Source organism: Eublepharis macularius, chromosome 11 (assembly GCF_028583425.1).
Source record: "Eublepharis macularius isolate TG4126 chromosome 11, MPM_Emac_v1.0, whole genome shotgun sequence".
In the NCBI taxonomy this organism is placed as follows: Eukaryota; Metazoa; Chordata; class Lepidosauria; order Squamata; family Eublepharidae; genus Eublepharis; species Eublepharis macularius.
The window spans coordinates 95,329,592-95,348,040 of NC_072800.1; the positions used below are offsets into that span (position 1 = coordinate 95,329,592).

At 59.1% G+C, this 18,449-nt stretch overlaps 1 protein-coding gene across 1 annotated transcript; it reads left to right on the forward strand.

Annotated features, from left to right (window-relative positions):
- The first annotated feature begins 4,541 nt into the window (after positions 1-4,541).
- On the forward strand, positions 4,542-17,689 carry ASIC3 (acid sensing ion channel subunit 3). Its single transcript, XM_054990989.1, has 11 exons — positions 4,542-5,090; positions 8,799-8,949; positions 11,508-11,635; positions 12,202-12,352; positions 12,706-12,762; positions 12,949-13,102; positions 13,268-13,359; positions 15,148-15,227; positions 15,666-15,737; positions 16,722-16,963; positions 17,611-17,689. The coding sequence occupies exons 1-11, from the start codon at positions 4,542-4,544 to the stop codon at positions 17,687-17,689; spliced, it is 1,755 nt and encodes a 584-aa protein (XP_054846964.1).
- The last annotated feature ends 760 nt before the right edge of the window (positions 17,690-18,449 follow it).

The window sequence follows — 18,449 nt, forward strand, 5'->3', positions numbered from 1 at the left end:
TGTTCTCCCGATTCGCCAGGATAGGTGCCCCCCCCGCCGGTAGGCGACGACCGCTGCTGAACTTCCTCCATCGGATAGGAGATGACACTTTGAAGGGTAGCTATCTGTATCGCCATCTCTTCAGGAGACAGTCTTTCCCCTGCCCCCATTGAGGAAATTAAATGAATGGCGTGAGCCAAGCTTTCTTCCATATCCATCAGCTTAGCTTCTAATTGTTGTATACGACTTGGCCCTGGTTGTTCGCTCAGGGAACCTTCATTCGCTGTACTCACCGGGGAGAAAGGGCCCCACGGAGGAGGGTCCCCTTGAACTATTCGCGACCTCGCGGCTAGAATTCCCTTGGCCATACCCGTCACGGCCGAGATGCTGGTATCTACCGCATAGGTGCGACCTCGTATCTGCTCCCAACTTGGTTCAGGGACTTCCGTTGGCTCCTTCCACGGGGCAAGTTCGGAATAATCCCAACTCAGGGCGCCTCGGCGAGACGTGTCCCCCTCCATCTGCTCAAACGTCCTGTTCCAATATCGCCATGGTTGGCTGCTATCTAGTTCCGGGACGGTTTCTAGGCTTCGGCGCCCGTCCATCGAGACTCGTGGATGGAGTCCACCTGCCCGGCGCTCTCTGGTTTCTCGGGGTCTGGCTCCCCACTCCGACGGGGTGGGCACCGAGATCAAGGGGAGAGCGGTTGCTTTCGGCCTTGCCCCGAGATTGCTTTCGGTCTCGTTTCGAGTACTGAAGTCGATGAGAGGCAGGGTAGAAGTGGAGGCTCCGGTTCCGTTCCCGGTTGCTCCCAGCTCCTGGGAGTCTTGGGTTTGCACCTGTTGATTGTCGGGAGACGCATACGGATCAAACAAAGGATCCCTGTCCGGGACAACCTTGGATTCCGCTGGGCCCGACGCAGACATGATTGGTAACAAAATGTCAGACTGTGGCTAAATAAGGTACTCTCTGCAAGATTCCCTTTAGAAGCAAGAATAAGTCCAATGTCTGGCAAAGGAAGCTTTATTGCAGAAAAGGTCCATTATAGTCCACTGTCCTGAATAGGAGACTCAGGATGGTACATGATCATTGTTACCAATGAAGAGCAAGCATAGGATACAGAGTAACAATACCCATCTGGAACAGCCTCCCCCCATAGTTCTCAAAACAACATCTTTCAGTCCTGGGAAGCTGCTCTCCTTCAAGGCCAATGCTTGGTGGAACGGTGTTAGACATAACAATCTCCTCTGGTGGGAATGCTGCCTGGGAACTGGTGCACCTGGGGAGAAAGCACTTAAACACTAGAAGCATTAGAAAATGGAGTCAGTACAGTTTAGATATATACTGGACCTGACACTTCATAGGGCCAGCTTTCATGAGCTTAACCTGAATTTTGCAATCAAAATCTAGAAGTTCTTTTTATTTCAGCATACATGCAAGTTTTGTGTCATTTAAAAGAAATACAATTTTATTTTATGGCTTAGTATTCTTTTTATTTCGAATTACATATGGGGACACCATAATCTGACAGTGTGTAAGGTCTTGATCCAGCCCTGCACAGACGCAGCCTGTGCCCCCTCCCCACCAAGTTCCCAGGGATTGGCCAGCAGAGCTGATCCCCGGGGCTGGAAGGGGCTTCTTCAGAGGAAAAAGGGTGCATAGCTGTTCTTTCTAGCACACTTCCTCCCCCAGTTTTGTTTGCCTGTGTCGCACTCTGGTGAGGTCTCCCCCCCCCCCCCCCGTTTTATAAACAAGGAACTGAAGTCCCACGAGCATTTCTTTCCCAGGGCTGCACAAGAAGTTAAGGCGAAGCCTTGTCCTCCGGCTTACCCATGGCTCTCACTGGTGTGCTGTGTGATCTAGAACCTGGGATGTGGGAAGAGGAGGCTGTGCCATGTGGAAATCTGTGGAGGGGCTTCTTTAGAGCATCTTCTGTGTAGCTGCAGCGCTGCAGCGGACAAGATGCTCTGCTACCTGTCAGGTTCTGGCCGTTAGATCCCCCGAGTATTCCACTGCACACAATCCAGGGGATGAGTTAAAGTTACTTTATTAGAGATCCATCAGTATCAGCAAACACAGACAAGGGTATTGGCAGAAGTGACGTGTAGAAGTTTGGAGGGGTTAGTTACAGGGAAAGTTCCCGCCTTTAGGATATGGACAGTCAGGATTCTGGTGCAAAGGAGCCAGCGGGGTGGGGGGAAGGGGTTTTTAAGACAGGAGATGAGAAGAACTGTAGGAGAGAGGAAGTTATTTTCAGTTCCCAGGATGAGCCGGCGCTCAAGGACACAAGCAGCTGTGAAAACGAAAGTAAAGACCACAGCAGGCACCTGTAAGATAAGCAACTCCCAGCTAAACAGACCCCCCCCAATATGCCACTTCCCATACTCTCAGAGGATTAGCCCTCATTACAGAGCACATAGAATACTCGTAGCAGATATGTAGACAGACATATATGACAGGAGCTTGCCAAGGGCAGGGGACGCAGGAAAGCACACACACACACACACACCGCTTGGGTCAGGAAACTGGTGCTCCTCCTCAGATGCAAGCCTTTCATTTGTGAGGAGAAAGGGCTGTGCCCCTGAGTTGGGGGAGAGTTGGGAACATGTGCTAAGGGCAAAGAGGCACCTTTGAGCATGTCCGGAGTTCCTTTTTTAACCCTTTGCTGGCTGAGGCTCATGGCCATACATCTGGGCATGAGCAGCAAACACTTTGACCCCACAGGCTGTGGCTTCCAGGCCAGGATTTTCTCTTGCCCGCCCTCCTCCACCCTTACTGCAGAAGGCCCCACTGCCATTTTTCACTTCCTCTGTTGAGGCCAGCAGGGCAGGAGGCTCTTGGCTGAGAGACGCAGTTGATGTTCGTGGCAGGGCCCAGGCAGGGTGAGGCACCCTTGGCAGACCTCTGGCTACTGCTTGCCCTTCAGCCTGAGGTCCAAATGCTCATCTGCTTGAGGAGACAAGCAGGCCCGCAGGTACCATCCGCTGGCCAGCCAAGGCATCGACGCAGCCCCTGGGGATGGCTGTTCGTGGGAAGGAGCCCAGTTCCAGCCCCGGAAGCAATCTGAGCTGACTTCCTGAGCCCCTGCCAAATGTTTATTATGGTATGGAAAAGCCTCTTTTACACCCTCTTTCTTTCCGCCTCCCCAAAGCTGGCACCCACTAGCCTGACTCTTCACTCTCTCTCCAGGGCTCTGCAGTGGGCAAGAGCTCTGCCAAAGGGGTCCTTCGCCTGCCTGCCACACAATTGCAGCCAGTTAGGAGAGCGTGGGTGGCACTGCCCCACCCGGCAGATGCTGCATGCCCCCCTGGCGAGACTCAGAATAGGCCAGGGGGCACCTTCGGAAGTCTGAGGACCCCCAGCACCATCGGGATGGGGGGTGCTCTTCAGTGCTTTCGTTCCTCCAGGAGTGGGGGGAATCTCTCACATAAATATATTTGCCTTCCATCAGGGCTGGGGGAGAGGTGTTGGATTCCCCCCACCCCCGGCTCTGTCCCTTATTCATATTTTTCAATACTATTTCAACTGATTGAAGCATTTGGGGTGGGGTAATTGAAAATTGCCCTTTTTGAAGGGGACCAAGAAATCTCCCAGGCCCAGCCTTACTAGCCTTGAGCCAACTGGAATATTGTACGGTGGGCAGTCCTCACAACTCTCGGACGGTCCTTGTGGGTGCGGGAGCTCTGGGACGGGCAGCCAGATTGAGCCAATAGGGAGTCCACAAGCCTGTGTGGTGCAGGGATTCCGCTGGGGGGCATGTGGGGGCATCTGTGGCAGTATAGGAAATTTGGGGGGGGGGTTCCAGGCGGGGGGGAGTGTAAATTCTCCGTTCTCCTCCTTGTAGTTCACTCTGTGTGTGGGGGGGGTCATGCTGCCCCCCCTTCCTTTCTCCTGGTGGCAGAGCAGTTGTTGTGGCCACACAGTTTCATGTGCACACACACCACAGGCCCTTAATGGAACACAGCATTGAGCTCCAGCGACCTTTAAGCTGCAGCTTCTGCCCAGACTTGGTGGCAGGGGAGGCTGCAGCGTTGCCCCCCAGCCCCAGCCCCAGCTGGAAGAGGAGGAAGGGCAGAAGCTTGGAAGAGTTGCATGGAAGGTGGCAGAGGAAAGAGGAGCAAAGGAAGGGCTGAGAACAGGGCAAAGGAGGATGGACAGAACTGGGAAAGGACAAGGAAGGCGTGTGGGAGGTGTCAGGAAAGAGGCCAGCACAGATGCACCAGGGAGCATGGGTGGGGTGGGGGTAGGCCCCATCTTTGGGATCCGGGGGTTAGACTTACGTCGAATCGACCCAGGGATGAAGCCAGCTGTGCCGGCTGCGCCTGGCCCTTCCTCCGGTGCTCCCTGCTGGCAGCCAGCCAGGCCTCCTTGGTCACCTTGCCAGGCCCATCCCTCCCGTGCCAGGATTTGCTGCTGCCGTGATGCCGCCGCCTAGCCCTTCCCCACTCCAGGTGCTCCCGGGCTCCTGAAATACAATCCACCCAGCTGGGCTCAGCTCCTGGTCCCGGCAGGCAGGCAGGAGGCACCCCTACCTCTTGGGCTGCCGAGAGCAGCCGAGGACCATGCAGGAGCCTGGGCAGCAGGACCGGGAGGCGGCTTCCCCCAAGGCCTCCGACATTGTGAACTTTGCCGGCAGTTGCACTCTGCACGGCATCAGCCATGTCTTTTTGCCGGGGCCGTTCACACCACGCCGTATGGCTTGGGCCACTGCTGTCCTGGCTGCGGTTGGGATCTTTCTGTACCAGGTGGCCGAACGGGTCCAGTATTACCGGGAGTATCACCATGTCACTATGCTGGACGAGGAGGAGGGGAAGCTGCTCACCTTCCCAGCCATCACCCTTTGTAACTACAACCGCATCCGTCGGTCCCGGCTGACCCGCAATGACTTGCACTGGGTGGGGCAGGAGCTGCTCGGCGTGGAGCCCCCAGACTTTGCGGACTACTTGCAAGCCCTGGGCCAACCGGGTGCAGATGCCAGCCCGCCCGGATTCTTCCCCAGCAGGAGCTTCGACATGCAGGATTTCTTCCAACGTGCTGGCCACGATCTGGGGGACATGTTGCTGGACTGCCGTTTTGGCACCCGGGAATGCGGCCCCGAGAACTTCACCACTGTGAGTTGTCCCCCCCACCCTGACCAAGGCCCCCCCCCCCGCTCCTTGGCCCACGGATGGGTAGCCACAGCCCTCCCGGGGCCTCCTCCTTGGCGGCTTCTGTCACAGGCCCACGGTCATTAGAGCTCCCCTCTGGTCAGCCCTCCGTGGGCCTGCTGGCCTGCTCCACTGGCCTGTGACCCGCTGGCCACAGCCCTGCTCCACGGCAGGTGGACTGCTGAGGCCCTGCTCTGCTCCCCCCCCCCACATGTGGCTGGTGGTGAGATCCCTCTTTGGCCACCCCCTTCCCTCCACGGCTGTGCCTGTGCGTGGGGAGGGGGCCGGAGTTGCAGGGCTCTGAGGCCCACCCCTGGTCTTCAGGCAGTTGGGCTCCCCGCAGGCAGCGTCCGGCTAGGTTGGACTTGCAAAGCCGTGAGCAGGGCTTCGTCCGGAGGCAGGGCTCTGCGCTTGTAGGAACTGCAGGGAGAGCGATGGCCGCCTGTCCAGTGGTTGCTTGTGAGAGTTCATGTCGCCGAGGGTGGAGATGGGGCCATGGGTGGGAGAGAGCAGGCTGGGGAACGCAGATTCTCTTGTGTCTCTGCACTCCGGGTGCTTGAAGGAGGGAGGGGTCCCCTCCCTTGGGCCCAAGTCATGTTCATGGGTGGAATGTGGAAAACTGGGGGGGGGGTGTACTCCAGATTAGCTAATTTGGATAAAGAAGGATGAGAGCAGCAGAGGCCCCCCTTCCCTCCTGTGGGCACTTTCCTTCTGGGTGGGGGGTGCAGGGGCATCCAGAGGGGAGGCTGGCAGCTGGCTGCCCTTTCCTCTCCGGGCTCCTGCCTGCAACGGGCACAGAGAGCTCTTCCTCCGGCTCTGCTCCCGCTGCATGTGCTCCCCAAGGCTGCTCCAGTTACTGCCAGAGGAGCTGCAGCGTTGAGCACGTGAGCCAGGCTGGCCCCGATGCCAAGCTGGCATTGTCTGACCCCAGCCAATGAGGCAATGGGGGAGGGGAGCTGATGCTGCCCGGGGCGCACGGGGAGGCCCCCTTGCTGAAAGACCCTCGCACGAGTTTGGGGGAAGGTCCGTTCCAGAACGAGGCTTCCCCTCAAGGCCGTCTGGCCCAGCCCTCCTCACTCCTCCAGCCAAGCCAGAGGGGTGCAGAAAGAGGCCAGCAGGGCCAAGAGCAGGAGCGAGTTCTCCCAGGGCCCGCTGAGCGGAGACTGACTGGCTCTAAGGCCCTTCCCCGGGCACAGGCTTCAGGCCTGCGAGAGAGGCTCTGGGTGCCTGGGCAGGGGCCCAGGGGTTGCTTACCTGTGGCTCAGGGTGGGGTGCACAGATGTGGAGGTGTGGCTTTTCCCCACACAACACCTCTTGAGGTGGTAGGCGAGGCTGGGAGGAAAGAGGTGGGGAATGTTATGGCGCATGTGGGGATTTGAACCCGTGGCTCCCCATTCCAAGTCCAGCAATCTTCCCGTGCAGGCAGTGTGATCAAGCGCCTGATTTTAGAACCTCCATCCCTGTTTCTGCTTAGTGGAGGAGGCCCCCCTGCAAAGCTGCGCCTCCCACTTCCCCCCCCCCCCGGGAGGCTGGAAGCCACTCCCTGGAAATCAGTGTGTGTTGATAAAAGGCAGGGGCAGCCCGGAGGGAAGGAGGGGGCTGCTTTATCCGGGGGTGGGGGGCCTAGCCGTGCCTCCCCCCACCAAAGCGCCTCCTTAGCAAAGTTTGTTTCTCAGGTTTTAACTCTGCCCGTCTGTCAAGGAGCACCTGGGGGCCTCCTCTCCTCTCCTCCTTTGCATCTTCCCAACAGCCCTGTGGGTTAGGCTAAGTGAGCAATCGTGACTGGCTTAGGAGGCTCAGTGTGCCCTGAACCCCCTTCTGCAGAGGCACTCCACCTCAACTGGCTGCTGGGTGTGTGTGCATCGCCCCCCCCCCACACACACATGCTGGCTCTTTCCCTCCCTCCAGCAGGAAGGGGACGCAAGCCGGCAGGCGCTGGCCTGGCCGGGGTGGATGTGCAGGTGGGGACGGGGCTGGGAATCCTTCCCCCATCTGTGCAACTCGGCACTCCTGTGGGTCACTTTGCTGCTCTCTCCAGTTCCCAACGGATCGATTCTCTTCTCACCTTTCCGCTAATGGCTCCTGTAATGGGCTGGCAACTCTCCCCGCCCCAGGCGGAACAGCATCCCACGGGCCAGGCTGCTTTATGTTATGCACCGCCACGTAGGGCAGGCGAGCAAGGGGGCAGGCAGGTGCCCGTGTGGTTTCTTTTCCACGGGTCAGGAATCCAGATGGGGAGCCAGTCCCTGTTTCTTCCTGGTCCATCAGTTGGCAGCAGGCCAAGGTGCAGAATTCCCAGAGGGATGAAGGAAGGAAGTGCCCCCGCCCTGCTCGTGGCGGGTGCCCTCAGCCTCAGCGTTAGGCATCCTTGGGGCTTCTTGGAAGGCCTCTGTTTTTCGTACCAGGCTGGGGGCAAGGCTGCCCCTCCGAGAAGCGGATGGCACTTGAAAGCTTGTTGTGGGGCAAGGCAGAGGGTGGTGTCCTCTGTCCATGTGGCACGGCCTGGCATGGCTGCCTTCCAGCTCCACAGATCTCTGGAGCAGCACGGCTGCCTTGCCCAGCAGGCTGAAGCCACTGAGATGCACTCTCCTCTAATCCAGGCAGGCAGGCCATCTCTGTGTATGGGGGCCAGTCCAGCCTGTTAGACCTGCTTCCTAGTAAAGGACTTGTATGGGGAGGGGGGCTTTGGAGCCATACTGCTCCCTGCAATTTGGGGGTGGGTGGGGATGCAGGCCTCTTAGAGGAGCTACCAGGTCAGCTTCTTGCAGCTTCATAGGGAGTAAAGAACAGGGAGGTATTTGCAAGTCCCCAGAAGCCCTTGAATAACTCAGAGGTCCAACTTAAACCCCTAAATGTTTTCTATGGTAGCTGTCCTCATATGATGCAGAGGGAACGCTCTGAAATCTATAGGGAAGAGGAGCAAGGAGGGATTGCAGCCCCCCTGCTCACAAGCAAACCCTCGTGCATAAGGAGGGCTAGAAGGCTTGTGTTTCACTTTTGCAAGCGAGACCACAAAATTTCCAGGGCATGAGCTGTGTAAGCTCATGCCCTGGAAACCCAGGTGGTCTCTAAGGTGCTGCTGGACCTGAGTTTTGCTCTTCTACTACAGACCCAGATGGCCTACCCGCTTGACACCTCCTGGAAGTGGCATCCCTTTGGCTGCGTCTTGCCGATCTGATTCTCTGTGCTTTGCAGACAATTGGGCGGTCTGTCCCAGTGGTGTTTCCTGAGCATCAAAGAATGCTCCATAGCTCAGTGTAACAAGTTTTCTCCCCTTTTAAAACTTTTTTTCCTAACCCCCAGAACCTCCAAAGCTCACACCCTCTTATTGGACCAAATGGAAGGTATTATGCAGATGGTGTTCCGGCTAATCGGGCAACAGGCTCGGGGGAGACCCTGGACAAACGCGGCCCCTCCAAGTCGGCAGCTCCAGCCAGCAGTGCCTGGCACACAGAAGGCAGCTTCTGCCAGTCCCCCGTGTGGCCCTGACTCCACACAGCCCTGCCAGGCAGGCCTCTGCACTTGAGCACCTGCAGTGCGCTGCTTTTCCCAATCCATGTGCCAAAAGAGGAGGCGAAGGGAGCTCTGCACCCCCGTGAGCCAGGCGGCCGCCCCCCCCACCTGCTCAGTGCTCTCTTGCTGGTGCCTCATCCGTCTCTCTGCTCCCCACAGATATTCACCCGCTTGGGCAAGTGCTACACATTCAACTCGGGGGCTCCAGGCCACCCGCTCCTGACCACAGCCAAAGGTGGCACAGGCAACGGCTTGGAGGTCATGCTGAACATCCAGCAGGACGAGTACCTGCCTGTCTGGGGCGAGGCGGGTGAGTCCGGCCGAGGGCCACGGCCTAGAGGGCCTTCCTGATGACAGCAGGTGCTGGGATCCGCACCTGTGACAAGTAATTGGGGAGGGTCCCAGGGTACAGTGGGGGCTCCTGATGGGGGGGGGCCTTCTTGAAATGAAGCAAGTCTGTGCCAGGAGGTGAGATTTGTTGGGACAGCCACACTTGCTCTGTGTGTTGCGTTGAATTCGGGGGCGGGGCACAGATGGTGGAAATGCTTTGAAAAAAAATCAATTTATTAGGGCGTTGAAAGAAATGAGAATAACTGTGAGCAAACCTGGCTGACTTGACTTCTCCTGTTCCTTCCTCTGCTGCCTGGCAAAGCAGTTTAGAGTTTGGGTGGGGAGGGGGAGGGAGGCCAGGGAGATCAGGATCTACGAAACGGACCTTTATCTGTAGAGTTACCTTCTTTCTTTATAGGCCACCTTACAATTAAAAAAAGTCCCCAAGGTTGATGACACCAATAAAATTGTATCTATCGATCGATTTATTTTACATTTCGCCGTTCTCACTGAGACACAAGGTGGATCACACAGAGCAGGTCAATAGAATCCGTAGCTAGGACGTCCAGTGAACAAACCCAATGGGGCATGGGTTGCAGAAATGTGGAAGGAAATGTAAGTCCAAGCCCAGAGATGAAACAAAGCAGAAGGAATTAAACGTGACACCCTTAATGATGCGGGACGTGGCTCCATCAGCAGACAGGACCCCGTCTGCAGCCCTTTCCCCTTACCAAGGCACCTCTCTGAGCCATTCCTTACCGGACGGCAAGAAGCCCTCCTGAATAATTGGCATAGTTTGTGGAGACTGAGGAGGGCAGGAGCTTTCCTGACCGCTCCGGCAGGCCATTCCACAGGTGGGGCGCCACAGGTAAGGCACGTGTACAGACAGCTGTAGATTTTGCCCAACTGCAATTTAAAAAAAAAAAAACTTGCTACGATAAACATTCAAACACAGTAAAATTAATTTAAAATATACTAAAAATCAGTTTCCCTGTACTGAGTTTCCTAATCAAGTTGTACAGATCTTTTATTTACTTCATTTAAACTTAGCCTTTCTCCCCGGGGGGGGGGGACACAAAGTGGCCTAAATTGTTCTCCTCTCCTTGATTTTATCCTCACAACAACCTTGTGAGGGTGGTTTGGACTGAGAGACAGTGACCGGCCCGAGGACACCCAGCAAGCCTCCTTGGCAATGGGGGGATTCGCACCTGGGACTCCCTGACCCTGATCTGACTTGCAAAGCACTCCCCCCCCCACTGGCTCCCAGTGCCCTGGCAACAGAAGAGTGCCCCTGGGTGCTGTGCACGTTTTTGTGCTGTAAGTTTGCAGACCGATGCCAGGGCAGCCCCTCCCCCTGCTGCACTGACCCCAGACTGGTACCCCGACAGTGCAGAGAATCCTGCCTTGGGGGGCCGGGACTTCCTCCTCCCGCCTAGCAACCCAAGGATTTCCTTCAGCAGCGCACCTCTGCCCGAAGTGCTGCTGCCCCTGCCCTGCCCTGTGTCTGCTGGCGGGTGGAGACAGACTCGTCTCCATGTTCCCAAGGGCCACTGCTGTCCTCCTGGGGTTTGTCACCCAAGGAACAGGCCCCGCCTGAGGAATCCGTTCCCTTCTGCCAAGCCTGATGCCCACCCCCACCCCAGCCTGGGGTCCTCGTTCTTCCTGAGTGGGGGGGCCGTCAGCCCGGCTCCAGCAGGGCCCTGCGAGTCTCGCCCGCACGCCCCTCTCAGCAGAGGACAAGGAGCCCCCGGCCGTGGGTACCTGCCCAAGATGTCCGGAGTCACATATCCAGCCCTGCAGACCCCGTTTCCGCTGCGTGGCTTTCCCCTGGAGCAAAGGGGTTTCTGAGCTGTAGTCCTGAGAGGAAGAGGGGCTGCTGCCCCAGTTGCCTCCTGCGGACACATTGGCCTCTTATTCTTGGCCTTGCTGGCGTCTTCTTGCTTGCAGAGCTTGCGAGATGCAGCCGTGGAGAACTACCTGCTATGACGCAGGTAGCGTGACCTGTGCAGAGAAGCTCAGGGCCCTGCCCTAGGCACCTGAGCTTGCCCACCTGGCCCTCAACCTGAACACCAGATCACACTTTGCTTTCTCCTCTAGGCCGGATGCTGAGCTGGTCACATGACCTGGGGGTCGTGTGGATTTGCAGGGGGAGGAGAGATACCACTTCTGAATGCCCCCCATATAAAGAAAATCTCCTGCAAGTAGAGAACTAGCCTGGCAAACGGGGAGGGTCTGCATGGCGGAGAGGAGGACGTTCAAAAATGGCCCCTGCAGTCGGAGGGTGTCCAGTCCACTCTCAGGGGCAGTGCTGGAGCAGGGCCCTGGTGTCCTCTGCAGAGAGCAGGGTGGGTCGCACCTCACCTGTCCCACACGGCAGGGTGTTCTCATCTGCATTTGTGCCCAGTTCCCTGGGACTTTGTGCTGCAGGGCAACAGAGGCACAGGCAGGCTCCCTCCCCCATTCGAGTCCCTTTGGCCTTCCCTGGCTGGGCGCCGTCCTCTCTTCCTCCTCCTCCTCCTCTTCTTTCTTGTTCTGCAGAGGAGACTTCCTATGAGGCAGGCATGAAGGTCCAAATCCACAGCCAGGAGGAACCGCCTTCCATCGATCAGCTGGGCTTTGGCATAGCCCCCGGGTTCCAGACCTTTGTCTCCTGCCAGCAGCAGCGAGTATCCACCCCCCAGAGCCTGGACAGGAGGGCCCCCTTCCACCCGTCACTCTTCTCTGCAGCAGCAGGGCCAGTGGGGGCCAAGAGGCAGACACGGCCTTCCCCACCTCCTTCTTGGAAGCAGCCCCACCCTGTCTGATGGACACTCGGCCACTCTCTCGCATGCACTTTCCCTCCCCCTGCGCTGCTGGGCCTGCTGAAGCTGGTCGGGGCAGCATGACTGAGTAGGGTTGCCAACTCCAAGCTGGGAAAATTCCTGGAGATTTTGGAGATGGAGCCTGGGGAGAAAGGTGGGGAGGGACCTCAGTGGGGTATAATGTCATAAAAACTGCCCTCCACATTTATTAAAGCCGCTCTTTTCTCCAGAAGAACAGGTCTCTGTGGCCTGGAGGTCGGTTGCAATTCCGGGAGATCTCTTGGAGGTTGGCAACCCTTTGTGGGGCAGGGAGGCTCCAAAGCCCACCCTCTTTGGCTTAGGGGTGGGTGGGGCTTCCGCCAGGGTCCTGCTCCCTGGGCCGGGAGGGTATCTGCCCCCAGAGCTGTTTCCTTGACTGCCCTTTGCCTCAGCTCTTCTACCTCCCGCCCCCGTGGGGTGACTGCAAATCCAGCCCCATTGAGTCAGACTTCTTCTCCAACTACAGCACGGCCGCTTGCCGCATTGACTGCGAGACCCGCTACCTGGCAGAGAAATGCAATTGCCGCATGGTGCACATGCCAGGTCAGGGAGAGGCAGCTGGGGAGGGGGGCGGGGTTCCTGGTACGGACTGGACGGACCTACTCCGTCATCTCACGCTGTGGTCAAAGGAGAACGATGTGAGTGCCAGAATGGTGGTTGTGGCCGCAGGCACGTCTCTCGTGCACACAGAGCCACTGGCACCCACGCCCCCTCTGGTTCTAATGTAAGGGGGGGCACACAGCAGAGCATTCACCTCTTGGGGAGATTTCAAGGGGTGCACAGAGCGTAATATGGCCTTGAGAGGAGAACGGGCAGGGCCAGGCCCGATGCCAGTGCTGAGGTTTTGGGGGCAGCTTTTCTTCTGTATGCCCTGACTCTGTATTCCTCACGACCAGGAAATGCCAACATCTGCACCCCAGAACTGTACAAGGAATGTGCTGACCCAGCTCTGGGTAAGTCCTGTCCTCACCGCAAGTTGCTCTTTGTCCATGCCCTTGAGAAAGCAGGTGGCTGATAGCCGTCTGGAGGGGGGACAAGGAAGTGGCTGGCCAGGCCTGGGGGAGAGCTGGTTCTCTGGGCATTGCAGAGGGTCTCGCAGCCCCCTCAGCCAGGCACGATGCCCTCCCCCTTGTCCCCAGACTTCTTGGTAGAGAAAGACAATGAGTTCTGCATGTGCCAGACGCCCTGTGAGACGGTGCGCTTCGGCAAAGAGCTCTCTGTGGTCAAGATTCCTAGCAAGGCTTCTGCAAAATACCTGGCCAAGAAATACAACCGCAGCGAGCAATACGTCATGTGAGTTTGCCACCCTCTGGTTGCCCCCCCCCCGCCCCTGCAACATGCAGAAGCCCCCTACCAGCCTGACCTGCTGCAGGCTCAGCCGGGCCCCTCCTGCTCCCCTGGGCATCGCTGCTCCTCCTCCCCACAGCAGCCTCTCCTCTTTCTGCCCCGGGCGCTTAGGGAGAACCTGCTGGTGCTGGACATCTTCTTTGAGGCGCTGAGCTACGAGACCATCGAGCAGAAGAAGGCCTACGAGGTGGCTGGCCTGTTGGGTGAGTGGCGCGGATGAGTCCAGGGCAGACTCCGTCACAGGGAGGGGGAGCGTCGCTGGAGCCTGGGTCTAGCTGTGCAGAGCGCAGCTGGCCACACCACTTGAACCGCTTGGCTTGGCTCCCGGCCCCAGCACTGGCACCTCTGGGGTGGGCTTACCCATTGGGCTCAGCTCATTCCGGGACAGTTTCTTCTTGCCATCTGCTTCCTGGGAGGTGCCACTGAGGTTCGGAGCCCACGAAGGGAGCCCAGCATTTCCCTTGAGCTTCAGAGCCAGGCCTCAGCTGGCTGGAAGGGCTTTGTGCCCGTGGGCTGCTTTGAGGGGAGGCTGGGGGAGCTGCCACGGCGTCCTGGCCCCAGCAGGGATGGGGGAAGGAACACGGGGCAAGGGCCCTCCCGAGAACAAGGAAGGCGGCTTTGCGTGTGGGTGACTGGCTCTGAGCTCAGCTCCCCTGGCAGTGCCGTGCCTTGGAAGCCGAGAGAGAGAGAGAGAGAGAGGCGCACAGGAAGAGCGGCCTGCTCCCTCCCGAGGTCGTGCATTTTTTGGCTTGACTGGGGAGGCCAACTCGGGAGGGAGCCCGAGGCCTGCTAGTTCCCTGGCAGGGGAAAAGAACTTGACCAGTGCCCGATAACTCATTGAGGACTGGATCCACTAATGCGGTTGATCGCAGAGCGGGTCAAAAGGTGGGCGAGGGCTACTCAGGGAGGCAGCCTTGGTTTTTGAAAAGCAGGTTGGCCCAGCGGCCAAGAGTGCCTTAAGCCGGCTGCATCTGATTCGCCCACTCTCTCTTTTCTTAGACTCAGCCGTGCGGAGTCTGGCTGCGGTGATCTATGCTCTGGAACCTTGTAGAGGGATTACTGTAACATGCTGTAGGTTGGGCTGGGATTGAAGTCAGCCTAGACATGGCAGCTGGTCCAGGAGGCAGGAGCAGATTCCCGGCCGGCAGCACCAGACTGTGCCCCGCTGAAAACAGCTCCCTTGGCTGCCAGTGTGTTTTTCCAAGCCCAGTCCCAATTCCTGGTTCTGACCTTTGACGCCCATCATGGCCCAGAGCCGAGATATCTGAAGGATTGTCTCCCCCCACAGGCTGCCCACCGTCCTCAGGCTGCCACCTGCTGTCCGTTCCCCCACTTACGGCAGCCTGGCTGGTATCAACCAGAGCCCGTGCCCACTCCCATCGTGGCTTCCTGAGGTCTTAGGCGGCACCATCATTAGACGACTTCAGAAGGCCCTGCAGAGCCGTTTTATTCCCCAGAGCTTTTAAGGGGGAGGGGTGTGGGTGTGTAGGGGTTTATGACGTTTTGGATGTTTGAGCCCGGGTTGGAGTTAAATAAATTAAACCTGTACTGATCTGGGAGGGATTCCGAAGCCCCAGGGCTCCTATGGACGGGCTCAGGCTGATTTAGCAGGCTGGCTTCTGCTCGCCTCAGAACTGCAGTTGAGGCTGGGGGCTCAGAGTAGGACACAGCGGCGGGGTGGGGAGTAAGGGTGACTGTGTGTGTGTGTGGGGGGGGGTAACTGTGAATTTCCTGCATTGTGCAGGGGCTTGGACTAGATGACCCTGGCGGGTCCTTCCAACCCTAGGATTCTATGAGTAACTTCTGAGGGACTGGGCCGGGGGGGGGATGTCTCCATGCAGGGGGGCGGCTAGCAAAAGACGGCTCAGCACCTGCCTCCCCAACCCTCCCCTCCCCTGCTGCAGCCACCTCATGGGAGGAGCACAGGGCCTGCTATGGGGGGAGGGCAATGCAGACCCCCCCCAGCCTCGGCTCTCTTTCTGCCCCACCAGGTGACATCGGGGGCCAGATGGGGCTCTTCATTGGGGCCAGCCTCCTCACCATCTTGGAGATCTTGGACTACCTGTATGAGGTGCGTGGGCCAGGCATGGGAGTGGGAGGGGCCAGGAAGGCCTGTGGCCCTCGGCCCGAGGGGGGCTTCTCTGCCAGTGCCCCTTCCCCTGGCAGCAGCAGCCCTTCTGCCAGCTGCAGGGGCAGTGATCCAGCCACGGAGAAGGGCAGCTCAGAGAGCCACAGCAGGAGCTGCTCAACCTTCCCCCTTCCCCCAGAGCCCCAAGAGGAGGAGCGGGTGCCCCCTCAAGGTGCTTGCCAGGTGGCAGGCTGCTCCAGGAGTCGAAGGTGTGGGCAGAGATGAGGCCTGCCTGCAAGAGGGAACGCAGAACCTGGACGCCCAAAGGAGAGTTGCTGGGAAGCACCCGCGAGTCTCTGCCCGAGGGTCTAGAAGAGGCATTCTGCACATGCTCAGGGCGGAGCCCAATTGCCCTGTTCTGTCTTCCCTGTTCTGCACCAGGTGCTGCAGGAGAAGCTGCTCAACTACCATCAGAACAGGAAGCGGGCAGGAAGGCGGAACAGCCAGAGCCTGGTAAGGGGGGGGGGGGTTCCTCCTCCAGAGCCCAGCCTGGGCAGGGGATGCTGACGGGAGGCTGGGAAGCCCGGGACAAGCAGCCCTCTTCCTTCTCCTCTTGACTGAGGCAGAGGGGGGGGGACGCTCCTCTGGGGAGGCAGGGGATCCCCTTCAGCTCGGGGGGGGGGGGGTCTGGGGGCAGCAGCAGAGGCCTCCGTCACCCACCTGAATGGAAATGTTCCCCTCCTTCTGCATTTCTCTGGTTTTCCAAGGGTGGGTGGGGGGAGGCAGTCTGGAAAACAGGGCGGGAGGGGAGCAGAGGCCAGAGGGTAGCTCTGTGCCCCTCAGCCCCCAGGGCAGTCACTTCCGCTTTCATTACCTTTTCTCTTCCATGGCTGGGGAGAGTCTCCAGCCCCTCTGCAGTGGGACCATCGGCCACCCCATTCTTCCCCTCATCTATGTTTGTCTCTGCATTTCTCCTGCCCCCTGGCATCTCATCTGCGTCAGGAGTACCACCCGGACCTCCCAGGCAGCCCAGGCGCGGCCCCACCCCAGGCGCCCAGGTAGTGCTTCTTGAGGCCTGAGCTTCCGATCCCTCTTTGGGGGGGCAGGGGGGTCTCCCAGGCTCTCTGCTGGCAAGGCACTTGCTGTGGGCAGTTGCCTTGAGAAGAAAAGAGCCAGCCGCTTGCAATGGGGGAAGCCCCCTTGGGATGCACCCCCAAGGCCGAAGGCCGGAGGATCCTCAAGGCAGGTGGGCAAGAGCCCTCCCGTGGCTTGGACCTGCTCCTGGCACCAGGCAGGGAGTCTCCCCTCCATCACAAGCGGAGCTGCATCCGCAACCAAGGCCACACAGAAGGCGGCTCCCCCCCCCCCTGCATGTATGTGCAAAATCCTGGAGAATAATGGGGGGGGGCTCTTGGTCTGCATATGAGGTGGGGGACTTGCTGCAACCCACCCCCTCCTGCCTTTGCACAGCCTGCCCCCACTTTCCCACCCACTCAGGGAGCCCAGGAGGCTGAGGACTGGGGGGGGGGCAAGAAGTGTGGCAAGTATTTCCCCGCAGCAGCGCAGGAGCCGCCCCCACTTCTCAGGCCGCCCCCTCTCCAGGCGGCCTTCCTCTTCCCAAGCCCCTCGAAGGAGCTGCCAGGGGTGGAGCCTGTGGCCGTTGCCCTGCCAGTGTGCCCCCATCTCTGCCTAAGCGCTGCACATTCTCTCCATGTGCGGAAGCAGAAATCCTCTCAGGGGTCTGCCCTGGAGGGTAGGCCTCTTCGGCCCTTGCAGCAGCCCAGCCACGCTCATGGAAGGGGTCTGGGGGCTTCTGGCAAGCCGGCTGCTCAGCAGAACAGATGAGAGACGATTCCGTAGACCTTGAGGGACGTCCGGAAGGGAAGGGGTCCATAACCCTCACCTGCTCAGATCTGCAGCACCTGAGGAGAAAAACTACATGACCCCATCCTCCCCCCTTGGCATTTGGGGTCTGGGGGGGTGCAGCTAGAGATGGCAACTCAAGCCCCTCGCAAGCAGGGCACGAGAGTCAGCGTCGCTTCTTGCCTGCCCCCGCCTTCCGTGCTGGGGCATTGCAAGGGGAAACAGAGTGTGGCTCCTGGGCCATAAGCCCCCCCCCAGGCCCAAGCACCGCTCTCACCCCACACACCCCACCCCTGGGCTCCAGTGCGCTCCATGCAACCTCATGGCTCGGAGGGTGGGTTCTGCAGGACCCCCCCCCCCCGCCCTACACACAACTGGCAGGACAGTTAAGCCAGCACCCGCCTTGAGACTCAGTGGGAAAGGCAGACTATAAATGAATCAAAGCACCCTTCGCCTAGCTGCTGGGTAAGGGGCCAAACAGCCCTCTGGCAGGGGTACCACTCACCCTCCCCTTCATCCCTAGAGCACCTGGACCACGCTGCGCCGTGAAGCGAATGCTGCCGGATACCCCCCGAAGCTGCTACCTCGTCACGCGGCTCTAGACCGCTTTGAGGAGGAGGCGGCCTGCAGCTCCTCTGCCAGGGCCAGCCTCCAGGAAGAACCCACGCCGAGGAGCCGAGGACCGGCACGGCCGTTGCCAGCAGCTGCCCCCCTGCCCCAAGCTGTACTGAGACCACAAGAGCCCAGAGGAGGTGGGGACCAGTCCCTCCCCAAGACTCCAGCGTCAGGAGGGGGCATCCTCCAGAAGAGCTTCCTCCAGCGCCGCCACAGAGCCCAGGGGATGCGAGATGCTGCCCCGGCCTGGTTAGATGCTTTGCATGGGGGCGGGGGGAGGTGAGCAGAAGCCTCGCACAGTGACACACACGGACCCGCCCTGATCCGCCCTCCCAGCTCCCAGCATGTCTTTCTCTCTCTCTCTCTCTGTCAAAGGGAGCTTCATAGGACAGACCCCAGCAGGGCCAGCTAGGCTGCTGTCACCTCCCCAGCTGCATGAATCTCCGCTGGCCCTCCCCTGTCAAGCCCATCCCTCTGCACGAGCGCACTACAACTTCACACCCCTGCGAGCCTGCCCTTTCGTCCCTGGGTAGCATTAAAGAGCCTCTTTGCTACTTCACGGCATCTTGTGGTCTCTGCCCCCCCCCCTCTACAGGCAGGAGGGCAGATTAAGGCCTGTTTCACAAGGAGGGGGGCTGCGTAGGGACATGACACAGGGGGAGAGCCTGCCCCCCCCTCTCTACTCACTACGGTCTTCTTGCCCCCCCCCCCCCAAAACATACACCCGACCGCCCGTTTGGGCAGGCA

Coding starts and splice junctions, on each gene's coding strand:
- ASIC3 (XM_054990989.1), top strand. CDS start 4,542: ATGCAGGAGCCTGGGCAGCAGGACCGGGAGGCGGCTTCCCCCAAGGCC. Junction 13,103..13,267: donor CGCAGCGAGCAATACGTCAT/GTGAGTTTGCCA, acceptor CCGGGCGCTTAG/GGAGAACCTGCTGGTGCTGG. Junction 15,228..15,665: donor TCTTGGACTACCTGTATGAG/GTGCGTGGGCCA, acceptor GTTCTGCACCAG/GTGCTGCAGGAGAAGCTGCT.